This window comes from Pseudonaja textilis, chromosome Z, assembly GCF_049901715.1.
Source record: "Pseudonaja textilis isolate UNSWEBS1 chromosome Z, rPseTex1.2, whole genome shotgun sequence".
NCBI classification, from domain to species: Eukaryota; Metazoa; Chordata; class Lepidosauria; order Squamata; family Elapidae; genus Pseudonaja; species Pseudonaja textilis.
In genome coordinates, this window is record NC_142008.1 from 111,942,078 (window position 1) to 111,959,022 (window position 16,945).

Below are 16,945 nucleotides of genomic sequence, written 5' to 3' on the forward strand. Positions count from 1 at the left end.
ATTCCCAATTTCTGGACAATGATCTTATGCATAACACCAACATCTGGGTCTTAACCATCCAGATTTGGAACAGTAGAAATTAGAGGGTATTTTCCTCTATTTTTTTTTAAAAAAAACATACTTCTGAAGAATATTAGGATGGTTGGCAAGATTTTTTTAAATCAAATATATTATCAGGCTTATGGGTTCCAGGACACAAATTCAATAAGTATGAGACAACTGAACATTGTAATATTAAAAACCAATTTTTAAACACAATTATCTTCTTGATTAGCTATTCCCATTTATTCTTATTGGAGCTCAGAATAATGATCTAATAGTTCAAAAAGAAAAGATCCATAGAAACTCTCTAGGTCCTAAAGTTAACTTGGAAATATAATCACAGCTAATGGTTTGAAAGTCGCCTTCTTGTGTGACTCTACCTCAATACCTATCTACACATCCTGAAAATTATGAAAAAGTTGTTATAGAAGAGAAAAATGTCTTAATGTTATATGAGAGTTTGCAATCACACAGGTTCTCTGTATGTTTATTTTTCCAGTACTGTCAAACTTCCTGGTTTGACTTATTTTCATGGGAATCTTCATGCAAAGCAAGAGTGAAATGCTAAATTATCTGTCATAGTTTCACAGAGTGAGTGTAATAGGGACATATATCTGTGTCCCTATATATCAAGGTATTGTCTTATATGTCACATGATATGCTGATATGAGGGAATAACACAGAATCCCCAAAGCACCCCCCAAAACCCAAACCCTTTATATTATATGGAGAATAACCAATTGATCTTCATTCAAGATATAAATATCAGTTTTGTTTTTTTATTAATTGCTCCTTCTTATTCAAATCAGGTCTCAGAATAATGATATAGCACTTGGGAGAAAAAATGCAGCCCAGCAATCCAGCTGCTGAAGCCAAAATGGAGAAGATCTCCACAGCAACCACGTATTTTCCCTTGGTGCTCAAATAGGTGGGAACAAATGACACCCAGACACTGCAAAAGACCAACATGCTGAAGGTGATGAATTTGGCTTCATTAAAGCTGTCAGGTAAATTCCTAGCCAAGAAGGCCACTGTGAAAGTGACAATGGTCAAGAGCCCCATAAAGCCAAGGACAGTATAAAACATTGTGGTTGAACCTTCGTTACATTCCAGGACAATTTCTTCAACCATGGAGTGCATGTCTGAATCTGGAAATGGGGGAGACATTGCCAACCACACTACACAGATGGTGAACTGAACCATGAAGACAGATAGGACAATAGTGTTGGCCATCCTTCTCCCCACCCATTTCCTCATTTTGGAGCCTGGCTTTGTGGCCATGAAAGCAAGAACTACTATGGTTGTTTTACCCAAAATACAAGAAAGAGCTATAGAGAAAGTGATGCCAAAGGTAGTTTGTCGCAAGAGACATTTCACTCGATCAGGTTGCCCAATGAAGAGAAGAGTGCAAAGGAAGGAGAGCAGGAGAGCTATAAGAAGTGTGTAGGTGAGGTTCCTGTTGTTGGCTTTGACAATGGGAGTGTCCTGGTGTTTAATGAAGATTCCCAGGACCGCAGCTGAGACGACAGAAAAGGAGACTGCAATCATTACCAAAGAAATACCCAACAGCTCTTGGAAAGTTAAATAAGTGACAGTTTTTTGAAAGCAATTATCTTGACCCTTGTTTGGATATTGATCCTCTGGACATGGGAAACAGTCATCTAAGTCTGAGGAAAAAGAACGAATAAAACTGTTTCACAGAACCATGATAGGTTTTAAGTATGAAGAATTAATAGCATACTTTGTTTACTAAGATATTATGACTTCATATTATTTTTTTTGAAAATCATATACAAAATGCACTAAAGGGTACAACCTATCAGATAAGATTTTCAGACACCATAATACTTATAATAATAAATTGATATTTATTAAATTATCCATACATTCAACATATTCCTTTGCTTACCCATTTGGTCAGCTATCTTCCCTTCTGGACACTGTCTACAGTCATAGCAGCAGGATAATTTCCCTTCAATTTTTACCTTGCTGGAGCCAGAAGGACATTTCTCATTACAGATGGAAAGAGGCATTGTCTGTTATAAATAAAATGAGATTTCTTTCATATGAAGCATGTATGTGTTGGGAGTGTCCATTTCATCAATTATACATATCCAAACTCTTTCCATCCTCATCAGTCTTTAGTGTCCAATTTTACCATTTTCTTTTGTTTTAAATTCATTAAAATTCAATTAAGTTCAATTAATTTGTTCCTCAATCTTCAGCAAGTAGAAGAGGTGTGAACTTCAACTGCCGAAATTCCCCAGCCAGTATGTTGAAGTTTGGAATTGAAGTCCACACCTCATAAATTTGCTGAGTTTGAGAAACAAGCACCTGCTGTTTTTGATCTGAAATATTCATTTTTAATATATATTTGCATTCTATTTTATAATATACCAATTTATCTTATTGGTTTGTCTTAGCTTATCTCAATTTCATTGCATTGAACTCAATGCTAATGCACTGATATGCTCAACTGACATCGCAAAATCTAGCACTACAATTTCTGTGATGATTTTGCATTGGAGATAATCAAAAGTTATGGGCATTTCAATTTTAAGTCACCCATTTATATTTTAGCAGCTTATGTTTACACCACATATAAAAAATATTGTGGCTGCTAAATCCAAAGGTTGTTGTCATGATAGTCATTTAATCATTTATTTCTGTGGATGAATGAAGACGCGATTTCTTACAAACTGAAAAATGAGACACACCTGGTTAAATACAAGGGGCCAAACAGCATCCATGGTAGAAATGGTGTGGAACTTGTCTGGGGGAGCCATGGGATCAATGCTTCCAATTTGGACTCTTACAAAGGACTTGTTTGGAAATGTGACCCAATTGAAAACATCAAACCCAGTTTCAAATTCTCCATTGGGGCCAAAAGAAACCTGTTCTCCAGCACTGTTGTTAAAAGAGACTTGCTGCAAAAAATGGTGGAGCTGAATGAAAAATCAAAGTAATATAAATATTAACTGGATTCCTTGAAATCATATGAAGAAATCTCAGTTCCTTCTGTTTTGCTTACAGTCAATGGAATGCCATTTTTTTCTTCAATCTACACTGTTTTTAATTGAAAAACAATTAAATAAAAAATAATTTAGAATCGTTTGAACTTGACATTTTCTTCATGCTATTGATTGACAAAGTTTCTAGATTTGAAACTGATTAAATAAAAATCCTTTACATATTATTTCATACATAAAATACATATTCAGAGTTTTGCTGCATTAATTCAGCTCCAGAAAAATAAACATAGATGGCTGCATTTATTTACAGCTCTTGTAAACATAATAAGTAGATTTTATAAACCAGTTGTAGATTTTTCCAACATCCAGCAAACTCAGACAGAAACATATTGCAAGTAAGTTCAGCACACAAGCAAATTAGTTTCTCTTTTACTTTAGTTCAGCAGGCAAGCAGAAGAGAGAACCAGTTCATTTCAATAGACAGATTCAGAACTCAGTGGCTTCAGAGCTGCACAGCTTAACATAGAGCCATGCCTAGGCTACTTCTAGTTTCAGTTTCCATCCTAGGCTATTTCTAGTTTCAGTTTCCAAACTGTCCCCTTTGGCTGATTTAGTTACCATGCCCATTCATTGGCTGACCTTGTTACCAAGCTCTATCCCAGTTCATGAATATACAACATAAATTATATATTTAAACTTTTTCAATATCTTCATTTTATTTTCAAACTTCATCCAATTTTGCATGCACGAACTTTGTTATTCAGATCATTCAGATCATATTTGACAATTAATGATAGTTTTTTTTAAAAAAAATCTTTTCTTCATATAACAAAGCCAATAATTATATGTAAAAGGATGGACCATGAGGGGCGGTATTTCATAAAAAATATGAAATACAAATAAATAAATATTCTTTCATTTTTTAACTGTCCAAAAAAGAAGGAAATGAGAAAAAAATCCAGATTACAAACTGTGGAAAGGGAACTTCATGAGGACAGTGGTGACACACAAGCAGGAAAAGCCCAAAGGGAACATCAGGCCAGCCATAAAACAAACTTGCATAGGAAAAGAGATTTAATAAAAGGTATTGAAAGAAGCCCCCTAGACAAAAGCCAAATAATTAAGAAAGCTAGGGAAACAAGAAAAAGAAATCCCTTACAAACAAAAGGTCATGCCAAATCAGCAAAACAAATAGACAAAAGAAACAAAATAAATTCCATAGCAGACAGGAGATTGCCACCAAACAAATATAAGAAAACATTAGGAAGACAACCCCTGACAGGATTTAAAACATTAAGAAAAACAAACACAAGCACACACACACAAAAGGAGAAAAGGTATAAAAATCAGGGGTTTATTATACTAACTCTTGCCTTCCTGAAAAATAAAAGGAACCCACTTCCAAGCAGTTGTCTGTGTCCTTTACCGGAGCCCTCCTAGCAGGAAAACCGAATCCTCAGAAGAAAGGCATTTTCCAGCCTTTCAACAAAACTAAGCAATGTGGTATATGCAGTACAATGCCGTGAAATATGTGGAGATTTCTTCATTGGGGAAACAAAAGAACTTTTTCATAAAACAGGGCACAACATGAGAAAATAAATCCATGAGGATATCAACAGTTTGCATTTAAAAAACAAATTTTGAAGACAAAGAAGTCCACATTTTGGACAGAGAAGACTGCTGGTTTGAAAGAGGAATCAAAGAGGCCCTATGTCAAAATTGATCAGCTCTCTCTCAACAGAGGGGGAGGGATACCACATCATCTATCTCCAGTCTACTACACAGTCATTTAAATCCAGTAGCTTTATACCTGATCACCCTTTATTTTGCATTAGCAAATGTTACCTGCCACGTTGATTGAATGAAATGCTTCTGCCTCCTCGGATCAAATTTTTGACCATCTTTGAGTTGGGAGGCATGCAAGGCCCTCAGAGCATGTGCCACAGCATAGACTGCATTGTAGATGCTGTAACTAAGTGCACCCATGGTGGTCTCAAAGACAGAATTAGGAAGAGTGTCCAGCTTCTCTTCTCCAGTGCAGATCCTTTCAGCATTCTCATCTGAAATAGCACTAGAAAATGAGCATTCAAATGCATCTTTCCAGAAATCCCTAATAAACCCATTGTCTTTTTCAAAAATTGGGTTTTTCATCTGCATAAATTTTTGGAACCCTATTAGCTCTTTTGAATGAAGTGCAAAGGAAATTGCACCATGGAGAAAATCAATGGGCAATGGTCTTTGTATTAGAATAGAGGTGAATTCCATTTGAGCTGACATGATCCAAACTTTGGCTTTTCTCTCCTTTGGAATATCATCAGAATCTAAAAGAGAAAGCATCATCCTCAATGGCACTGTGTTTTCAGCATTCAAGATCACAGCAATGACTGTACTCCCCATGATTATTCTATATAATTTATCTGCTTCCTCAATCATTTCAGCAGCTTCATTACCGTACATCATTTGGGGAAGACATTCTGTAAAGTCAAAGCAGATTCCTCTCTCTGAAAACATGGAAAGACTCTTTTGAATGAACCTCTCCCTATATTCCTCAAATTGAGAAATCATTCCAACCCAGATCCATCCAAAATGCAACAGTAAGTACAGGATTCCTTTAAATTGGTGGATCTCATCAGGGAACATCCATTTTACAAAAAGTGCTGAATTGTCATTATATGTCAAGGGTGGTGATCCAAATGTGATCTAAGTGGGGAAAAGACAGAAGAACCAGGGCTTTTTAGAAAAAAAATATAAAGGACTAATACATATATCTTTATGTATTAACTGGGCCTGAGTGGGTGTTCCAGGCAAGTTCCTAAAAATGAAATTTTTACCAAATAATGTCTGCAAATATAGTACTGCTCATCAAGCAAAAAGTAGAATCCTTGCTTTGTAATCTTCATACCTATGAACTTCCTCATTAAATAACGCATATTTTTTGCTCCCAGAATCCTTTTCATAGGAGTGATTATCAGGAATAAACATTTGAAAATAATAGACTTGTGGACTTTCCATCTTGCTCCATATTTTACTCACCTGGGAAAATTTATAGTTGCACAGAGTGGTTGCCATATTGAGACAGGTTTTAGTTTGGGGTCCTCCAATGATAGCCACCATATTTGTCTGGTCATCACATTTGTAATTTGGGATAAATTTATCTTTTGTAGATAAAAATTCCATTGCTAAAAGGTAAGTTGTATAATCCTCAAGATAGTTCGTAGCGATGTGGAAACCGAGGCTAACATTGGACAAAATCCCAGAATTTTCATTGATGTCCTTTACAGCAAATGCCAGAGCCAAAGTGTGTTGGTAATTTTGGGTGAGGAAGCTTCAGGGGAAAATTATAAACTGAATGAATATACTTCTGCTTTAGATTCAGACAGTAAATATTTTAAACATGTCTGTGTGTATATATACATGTCTGTATATATACACACATGCATTTAAAATATCTACTGTCTGAAGATATCTACTGTCTGTCATATAGACATATATACACAATGCATACATACTTAATGTGTGCATGTATGTGTGTTTGTACATGCATTCATATAAACTTAAACACTAAAAAGAATATCTGGAAAACCATAATTTGATTATATGATAGGGAATCATAGATAAGCTGGAGCAGTAAGCTAAAATTGAACTGAGAAAGCATTTGTACCCTGCTTTCTTCTGTATTTAAGATTCTTCTTCTGTACTTAAGATTTTAAATTCATGATAAAATGTCTCTTCCAGAATGAATTTGGATGCTAAGGTAATATTTGATTTCAGTTTTGTCTATATTTTGCCCAATTTTTTCTAAGAGCAGGAAGTCAGTTCCATTTTTCCACCATAGAATTATAAAAACTAGAAATGTTTCTCAAAGACATCAGAGGGCTTAGTGTTTTAATTTTTGGGTCAGATGAAATGTGAAGAACCTTGGGATTATACTGAGATCTCCAAGTTTTGAATTTTTCAATCTTTTTAGTGTCCTAGAAAGTTGATTTGTTTCAATTTAACCTCCAGTAATTGAACAAGCTGATTTTCTCCCAGTTATGGAAATAAAAATGGCTAACCATGGACACTGGATTAGCATACTGACCACTAGCACCTGAAATGTTTCAACAGAAAAATGGAACATAGATAATACAGTATAGGTAGAAATAAGGAAAATAAGAAGAGAAGCTGGAGTAGTAGTAACGGGGATACTTACATGTACTGATCAAGTACTTCATGAGAAGGAAGGCTTTGGAAAGTGATCTCATTTGAAAGAAAGAATACTTGATAAATAATTGCAGCAATGATTAAGTCTCCAGACTGATAATACTTGTGAATGACTGGAAGAGGACTACTGAGCTTGCAATTGTAAATAGGAGAAATTAACAGGGTAGGAAAAAAAGATAAAACTACAGTCCTGATCATAACCAACTCAGTGTAATATATAGTCATTAGAGACATTAAAGAGCAACTGCTATGTTACCGTTCAACCAATGCCATGAACTGGGCACTCATTTACATTATGAAAGATAATACAATGAAGGTTATCTGGAATTAAGACTAGGATGTATCACACATCAAACACAAATCCTTCTTTTTCTCCATGCAGGCAGTTCTTTATATTTCTGAACATATGTGAATGCAATATAATGTTTTAATTTTAAGGTCATAATTTTGTCAGTGTCTACTGAAATTCCCTTGAGAGATAGAGTAGAAGGGACACTGACAATACTTAATTAGTAATCAGTACTATTATTTTTTCCATAAGTACAGTCTTTGAAGAATATCAGAAGGAAGCATTTTTACCACATCTCAGTACTCACTGCAGCACTGCTATGAACCTTTGAAACTAATACACAAAGTAGAAAATGGTGCAGTGGGAGGTTATATCCATGAAGAAGAAAGCAAAATACAATTAGAAAGAAAAAGAAACATGTCTGCTGAGGTCATAGTGTTCTCTCTTTTGTTAAATACAGGATCTACCTTATAAAGTGGTACTGTAACAATTATTTAAGCTTTAGAAGGATTTACTGATCCCATATCCCATAAACCTGTGCATTTTGTTAGGAAAGCACTTTCTGCCCTGGCCTTATCTTGGAGATCATTCTTGCTCTCAAGATGTGGCTGGCCCCAATCATGTTATCCTTCTGAAGGCCCTTAAAAGACAGAAAGTCAAATGTCCTGGGGATCATATCTTAGAGGGGATCCCTACTACATCATGTTTTATGACAGAAAAAGGTCTGTCTTGACATGGCACAATATGATATTTAATTGAAGTGCACTGTCTGTTATCCTATTTTGCCATTTAGTTTCTATCTTTGTAATTTAGTATGGATTAAACCAACAAATGGAAATTAAAATCAAATCCTAATCTACTTTTACAAGCAACTGCTATTTTATTTTTTGTTCTTTTTTCTTTATTTTTCTTCTGCCATTTATAAAAAACAATAAGTAGCAATCTAATGGAGATTTAACTTTTTAGTATGTAGCTCAAGAAAGAAACATTTATTACACCACAAAACAATTCCATCCATTTTACAGTTATTTATTAAGAATTAGACAGCTGAAGATTTTCAGTCACCATAATACTGATTAAAAATTCAACCCCATTTATATTATTAAATCATCCACATATTCAATATATTCCTTTCCTTCCCCATTTGGTAAGTTATCTTCCCTTCTGGACACTGTCTACAGTCATAGCGACAGGATAATGTCCCTTCTATTTTTACCTTACTGTAGCCAAAAGGACATTTCCCATTACAGATGGAAAGAGGAATTGGAATTCTTTCACATGAAGAGCTTACAGGTTGGAAGTGTTTATTTTATCAGGTATATATACCCTAACTTTTCACATCCTCATCAAAACTAAATGTCCCATTTCCCCATTTCTTTTGTTTTAAATTTTAAAAAGAGTATACTCAGAATATTGTATCCACTTTTGGTTGCCCCAATATAAAAAGATGTGGAGAATATAGAGAGTGTGCAGAGAAGTGCAACAAAGATGATTAGGGATTGGAGGCTAAAATATATGAAGAACAGTTGCAAGCTGTCTTCCAATATCTTAGGGCCTTCTACAAAGAAGAGGCATTCAACCTAATCTCCAAAGCACCTGAAGGCAGGATAAGAAGCAATGGATGGAAACTAATTAAGGAGAGAAGCAATTTAGAATTAAGAAGAAATTTCCTGACAGTTAGAACAACTAATGGGTGGAATGGCTTGCTCCAGAAATTCTGGATCCTCCAACACTTGACATTTTAAAGAAGAGATTGGACAACCATTTGTCTGAACTGGTGTAGGGTTTCCTGAGTAAAGGGGTTGGACTAGAATACCACCCAAGTTATTCTGTTATCTCCCCAACCAGCATGCTGACATTGGGAGTCGAAATCCACACCTCATAAAACTTGCTGGGTTGAAGAAACACTTGTTTAACTGTTCCTTTTTTCTTGTTTCTATTGAATTGTGGTCAATTCTGAGAGTCTGCCTGGAGAAGTTTTCTTGCAAAGTTTTTCAGAAGTGATTTTTTATTTCCTCATTTCTAGAGTGAGAAGATGCCCAAAATCATTCAGCTGTGGTTGTGGAAGGACTAGAACCACACCTTCTCCTTAATGATTTGCATTAAACATTTGCTGATAATTCCCTCACTCAACTCTTGCTACAAAAATGCTTATTAACTTAATGTTAGCCCTAACCCTTTTTTTGTCCATAAGTCAACAATGTGGGGAAATGTTTCTATGCAATTATTAAGTTGAACTGTGCATGATGCCACTTATAAATAAATTCCCTCTTAGGAACCTGCAATCTAATTACAAAGCAGTTTGCTGTGTCATATTGTTTTCTTCTTTTATTCATATAGGTTATATAATTTTTATAAAAATAATATCTCCTTCCCCCTTTTAATTATTTTATATTTATTTTGTTTGTTAAATTTACATGCTGCCCTACAGCACATAAGTGCTATCAACAGTGAAAGCGTGATTTTTCTGCTTAATGTGCAATCATATTCCTTTACTTGGATTACCATAACTAGATAGCTGGTTAGGCAGAAAATCTATGCTAAAAGAATGACTTTCTGCTGCCTGTTTAATTTCTTTCCGGGAGGCAAATATAAGTTTAAGTTTAAGGAGATTTTACCTAAAACCATGTTCAAGCCATTTTAAAAATAGTTTCATTCTGTTGCAACAAATGGATTCTTTCCATTAAGCTATGAGCATTTCTAGAGTGTCATTATGTGTAGTTAAAGATACCTGAGTACTTCAGATGTCCTAATTACTTGTCCATTATATGGAAGCTCATCAAGGGCTCAATACATAGAGATATTGCTTCACAAAACCGACATACTAGTTTTCAAAGAAACAAACATAAAATAATTCTATTTTGTTCAGGACCCAAATATATATCTAGCCACTTGGACTGTTAAGATGATAGGATATCTTATGCACCACAAATTGAGTTTATATTTAAAAGTAATTAATTCACTTAAGTGCCTACTGTTTCCTATCTCTAGGATAAATTTCGTTATACATCTTGCATTATTTTTTTACCATATCCCATTTTATTTTACTGTTTTATCTCTGCGGCTTTGCTCCGCATTAGGAGGGCTTCTCATTGAGTCCAATGCATCAAGAAAGAGACCAAGCCGGTTCAGTCTTGGATGAGCAGCCCCGAACACGCGCTCAGGGAAGCTCTTTTATTGAACACACATTGTTAAACATCACAAAAGAGAGAGTTCAGTCTACTTTACATGTTAAAAGAGTGGGGGGTCTCAGTGGATACATTGTAGCGCCCCATCACAGTGCTTAAGGGATACAAAGTAACCAATCCGCGCCTGCAGTCCAGCCAGTAGCCCAAGGTGGGCAGCATCCTTTTGTTCCTGATACCTGCTTTCAGCCTACGTGAGGTCTTGCAGGTCAATCTATGAAACAAACCTTTGCCTATGTGAGGCTTGGCATATGCCCAGGCTGTTAGATGTGGATTCGCTGCTGCATATCTCCTATAATTTTATTGTATTTTACTGTGTCTGATCCTCATTTTAATAATATGACCCACTGAGTAATTAGTAGAGATTACTACTATGGTATGTACTGGGATGATTTTGCACTGGAACTAACTAACTAAATAAATACTATTTTATTATTTCAATACTTAACCACTGATTACTTCATTACCCCAAAACATAACTTTTCTACCTCATGACCTATACCAATGATTAGATAATGATGTCTCTAAAACAATTTCTATAAAATAATTAATTGATCAATTGATTAATTGACTTATTGTTTGATAGATTAGTGTGGTTGGAATGTTTAGTGCAAATAGTGTGATTACTGATCAGTGTAAACGATCAGTGATTTATGTAATATACTTGATTAGTAAAATTAGTGATTTAGTGAATTTAATAGACCAGTGTGATTAGTGATTAGTATAATTAATTGATTAGGCTGATTGTGATTAGAGTTTAGTGTAATTAATTGATTAGGCTGATTGTTGCTTAGTGAAATCATTTGACTAGCGTGATTATTGTATTTTATTAATTAGTGTGATATTGGCTATATTGATTACCCAAATATCTTGTTTGATTGTACAATTTTATCAACGTACCATCTCAACAAACCTTCCATGCCAGGAAAAAAGTCCAATGCCAAACAACAACCCAAAGAGAAAGAAATGCCCATCAATGAACCACAAGACTCCGGCACATGCCTTATATGTAAAGAAACTCTAAAGGATAATGAGAATTCAACCAAATGTTCCCTAGGTGACGATTATGCTCACCATGGCTGCTTGGGATTACCCAAGCAAATGATTCAATTCCTAGAATCATCCAACCATGCATTCCAATATTTAGACCTATTGGGCTAAATTGTGGTTGTACATTGAAAAGTATTTGTACTGTATATAGCTAGTCCTTACTTACAATCATTGGTAACTGGTTCAAAATTACAAAGGCACTGAAGAAAGTAACTGATGGCTGTTTTTCACATTATGACTATTGCAGAATCCCAATGGTCATGCAATTGAAATTTGGATGGTTGGCAGCTGGTTCATATTTATGATTCTGTGTCCTGGGGCCATGTGATCATCTTTGGGACCTTCTGATAAGCAAAGTCAATGGGAAAACCAAATTCATTTAAAAACTTGTTAAGTTCCTTACTTAACAACTGCAACAATTCATTTAAGAGCTGTGGCAGGAAAGGTTGTAAAATTAGGCAAATCTCACTTAAAACTATTTTGTTTCACAACATAGATTTTGGGCTCAATTGTGGTCATAGTCAAGGACTTCCTATATAGTGTCTTGTATTATGAACACTGCTCAGAATCACTACATGAGGAGGTGTGTTATAAAAATTTGATAAGTAAATAAAGGGGATATTACAAACCAAATAGTAATTTACTTTTACAAATAAATGTCTTTTTCTTCCTTTTTGTTTATTTTCTCTCTGCCATTTGTAAACAACAATAAATAAGAATTCAGTGAAGACCTCAGTGTTAAGGATTGAACTTAAGATAAAAAACATTTATTGCATTATAAAATAAGTTCATCCATTTCACAATTGTCCACCAAGCCACATTTAATGTACAATTTAAACAACCCTTTATTCGTTAGTGTTCCAGAAACCATAGTTCATATTTACATTATTTTCCCCTTATCTTTAAAATTTTAAATGATGTAAATCATCCTAGGGTTAACTTTTTATAATTACTACTGGATTGATGCCAATACAACTGAATATGTGCTTTTTATTAGAAGACAATATATTTAAGAAGTAAAAAAAAATGCTACACTCATCAATATAAAAAAACCAGCCTCCCCTACATTTTAGCTTAATTCCAATTATGATTATCATTTTTTAATCTATTTTATTTTTTTCCAGATTTTGTTCTATTGTACTTTATTAATTTATTTGATTCTTTTTGTTAGATTTTATTGTTTTTTTAAAATTTTAAATATGGTTTGACACTTTGTAAGCTGCTTCGAGTCACCATGGGCGAATAGACAGCAATATAAAATAAGTAAATAAATATATTTTATTCATTAACCATGAAATTCAGTCAATTAAACATTCAAAAATGCAGCACAAGTACCATTGACTAATGCTAATGGTTGATACGGGTTGCTGTTAGCATCCCAGGTATCAACTAAGTGCCTTTTAAAGATGTACGATGTTCTGATTAGCAGTTTTTTGCAATTCCGCTGGTGATAATGCAGGAGGCAGGAATTTCTTGATGTATTTTGTAAAATTCTTGGACACGTGCCAAGTGCCCCAATGACAATGGGTATCACTGTTACATGTTTCATTCCTAATTGCATAGTTTTGATGGCCAGGTTGTGATATTTCATGTTTTTTTTAGTTCTTTTTTCTTGGACTCTGGCATCTCCTAGTACTGAATATCAATAAATTGTACTTTTCAGTTTTCGACAACTGTAATATCTGGCATGTTGTGTTCCAAATGGAGATCTTTCTATATTCGAAAGTCCCACAAGATCTTCACCTTCTCATTTTTAATAACTTTTTTCACTTTATGTTCCCATGATTTTTCAAATACAGGTAAGTCGTATTTTTTACAGATCGAAAAGTTGATTAATTTAGCAACTTAGTCATGTCTAGCTTTGTAATCAATTTGTGCAATTTTGCTGCATTTACATATTAAATGTGAAACGGTTTTAACTTTGTCCTTGCAAATGGACCAGCAGCCCAAGCAGCTGGGAGACTAATCAGTCAGTTCAGTCAGAACTTAGAACTTTATTCCCTGGAGATGTTAGAAGTCTGATTGAACTGGTACTCACAGGCTCTTTTTTTCTTACCCTGCATGGAGGAGAAGATTGCTGGAAAGCAAGTGAGGGATTGGTTTGTGATCTGGAATGGATTTTGCATTATCATTATTTTGAAATGGGGTAGAAATGAGGATATGGCATTATCTTTTCTCTTGGATGGGATGGAAGTGAGGATTTTGTATTATAATGCAAAATCTCATTTCCACCTCATTTCAAAAAATGAAGTTCTTCAAAAAAAGAAGCACTTCCAAAAAAGAAGCTCCAACTTCTTTTTTGGAAGGTCTCATTGAACGTCTTTTAAACTAATAGTGACATAGACTTCTTTGGTTGCCCTGCATGGAGAAGAATGGAGCTGGAAATCAGGTTAGTGAGGGAATGAGATGGAACTGAGGATTTTGCGTTATGATTGCTTATAAGTAAGTAAGAACCAGTAATAGAGGAATGGAAAAATCCCTCTCTGAAGATCAGCATTTTTCAGTCTTGGCAAGTTTAAGATGGGTGAACTACATGCTACCTTGAGAATTCTGGGAATTGAAGTCCATGCACCTTAAAATTGCCAAAGTTGAGACCCTTGAGTCTACATTATTGCTTAGGATTTTCCATTCCTGATTTATTTAGAGTTTGGTGCAATTAAATAAATCAGTTGTGGTTTCCTTAACAAATAATGATTAAAGCAATATGAACCATAGATGCAGATGTTTCCTTACCATACTAGGTAACATCATCAGTACTAGAAGGGACTGGAGTTTGCTCTTCATTTCATATATTGGTGGCTTACCCTCAGTGTTGATCAGTTGCTTCACAAACAATATTTTGATTGGTGCCAGATCTCTATAGCCTCAGGCAGAGAAGAACTATTTTGCACACCTCCTTCAAATGTTCATTAAAATACAGAATTTCCCAACATTCCTTTTGGAAACTCCAACATGCAAACTGTGATTACTCCTCCTAAAATGAATCTTCTTTACCCAGAGCTTCAACACTTGCTGTTTGGTGGGAAGATATGTAGCTAAAACTCATTCTACATTGAGTGTACATCTGATTTTGGGTTCCAATTTTAGGTTACATTTTTGGCTGATTATTTTATTTCTACTATTAGTAAGGAAATGAATGAGAAATCATCATTTTTATAATTACTCCTGAAGTGTGTGTGCATAAAAGGCAGCACTGATCACTGATCATAACAGCACAATACAGGCACGAAGCACCAGATCTATAGTAGCAGGGATTTATCACACTAGGTGGAACCCAAGGGCTAGATCATTGTCACACAGCTGAAAGATGTATGGATTTTAACCTCCAGAATTCTCTAGCCAATTTCCACAGAAGATTGTGGAGAATTATAGAGCTAAGAATATCTGAGAGTTCCAGATTCAGAAGAACAGGCAGGCATTAGATAATATACCAGACACTGTAGTAGTAGACAGATTAATAGACCAAGACCAGAAGAGCGCAGGAGGCCAGGCAAGCCGGGCAAGGCAAGGCACCCCTTGACATGAGTGATGTGGAATTAGTCATGTGCCCCCAGTCACATGACTACCCATCCATGCCCACCCAGTCACATGACCACTAAGCCAGGCCCACCAAGCCATGCCCAGAGAATTGGCAGTAAATTGTTTGAATCCCACCACTGATTAGTTTGTAGTTCTTGTGCTTGAGCAGCAAGTATTAAACCTTCGATTTCTTCCTTGATGGAAGAATAAGCCATGCCCATGTCAAGCTGTCATTACATTTTCCTTCAATGTTTTTTAAGTGCTGTCCATGCAAAGGTTTGGTTTTCTATCTATTTAATCTATCTTCCACCTGTATTTCCTTATATTCTGCCTCTGCTTCTGTTGTTTTTATAATGTTCTCAGTTTTTACAACTTGCAGCAATTTTTCTGTACTTTGGTTCACACAATCATTCTGGTATTGTTATTGTTATTGTTGTTGTTGTAGTTGTTGTCGTCGTCGTTGTCATTATCGTTATCGTTATCATTATCGTTAAAACTGTTGCTGTTGCTATTATTATTATTATTATTATTATTATTATTATTATTATTATTATTATTATTATTTTTTAAACATGAAACTCAGTCAACTGAACATTTAAAAATGTATCACAAATATCACTGACTGGCTCCAATAGTTGATACATGTTGCTGACAGCATCCTAGGTATCAACAAGAATCTTCCTAAAATGTATGGTGTTTTGAGTAGCACAATCTTTTTCAGCTTGCTGGCATTATAGCAGGAAGCTGCGAATTCTTGATGTATTTTTCAAAATTCTTGAACATTGTACCAAGTATCCCGATGACAATGGGTATCACTGTTACATCTTTCATCCAATAATTGCGTAGTTTCGATATCCAGGTTGTGATATTTCATAATTTTTTCCAGCTCTTTTTCATTAGAATTATGATTATACGTTTTTGTCATTCTAATAAAGGCAGCAAAATGCTTAGGCCTTCTGAAACATTTTGGGATTTGGCTTCTTGAAATTCATTGAAAGCAAGAAACAAAACGCAGATATAAAACCACTATTAGACCAATACCTTTAAGAAAAATTTAAGGCAGTTACATGAAGGAAGCTAAGAAGTAATTCTGCATGACAATCGTCTTCCATACTCTTTATTCAATTGCCACAACAACATAACTGTGGATGCTATCATGCTTCAAGGGGGACTAGTATTGGTTGTCCAGAATTCCTAATTTCTGGACAACGATCTTATGCATAACACCAACATCTGGGTCTCAACCATCCAGATTTGGAACAGTAGAAATTAGTGGGTATTTTCCTCTATTATATATTTTTTAAAATATACTTCTGAAAAATATTAGGATGGTTGGCAAGTTTTTTTTTTAACTCAAATATATTATGAGGCTTATTGGTTCCAGAAGAAAAATTCAATAAGTATGAGACAACTTGGCATTGTAATATTAAAAACCAATTTTTAAACACAATTATCTTCTTGATTAGCTATTCCCATTTATTCCTTATTGGAGTCAGAATAATGATCTAATAGTTCAAAAAGAAAAGATTCATGGAAACTCTCTAGGTCCTAAAGTTAACTTGGAAATATAATCACAGCTAATGCTTTGAAAGTTGCCTTCTTGTGTGACCCTACCTCAATACCTATCTACACATCCTGAAAATTATGAAAAAGTTGTTATAGAAGAGAAAAATGTCTGAATGTTA

At 34.8% G+C, this 16,945-nt stretch overlaps 1 protein-coding gene across 1 annotated transcript; it reads right to left on the reverse strand.

Moving 5' to 3' along the window:
- Positions 1–807: 807 nt before the first annotated feature.
- On the reverse strand, positions 808–16,185 carry LOC148124267 (vomeronasal type-2 receptor 26-like). Its single transcript, XM_087917252.1, has 5 exons — positions 16,049–16,185; positions 6,048–6,339; positions 4,860–5,714; positions 1,952–2,078; positions 808–1,709 (listed from the first exon to the last, which is right to left on the reverse strand). Exons 1-5 carry the CDS (start codon positions 16,183–16,185, stop codon positions 808–810), a joined length of 2,313 nt encoding a protein of 770 aa, XP_087773378.1.
- Between the last annotated feature and the right edge of the window lie 760 nt (positions 16,186–16,945).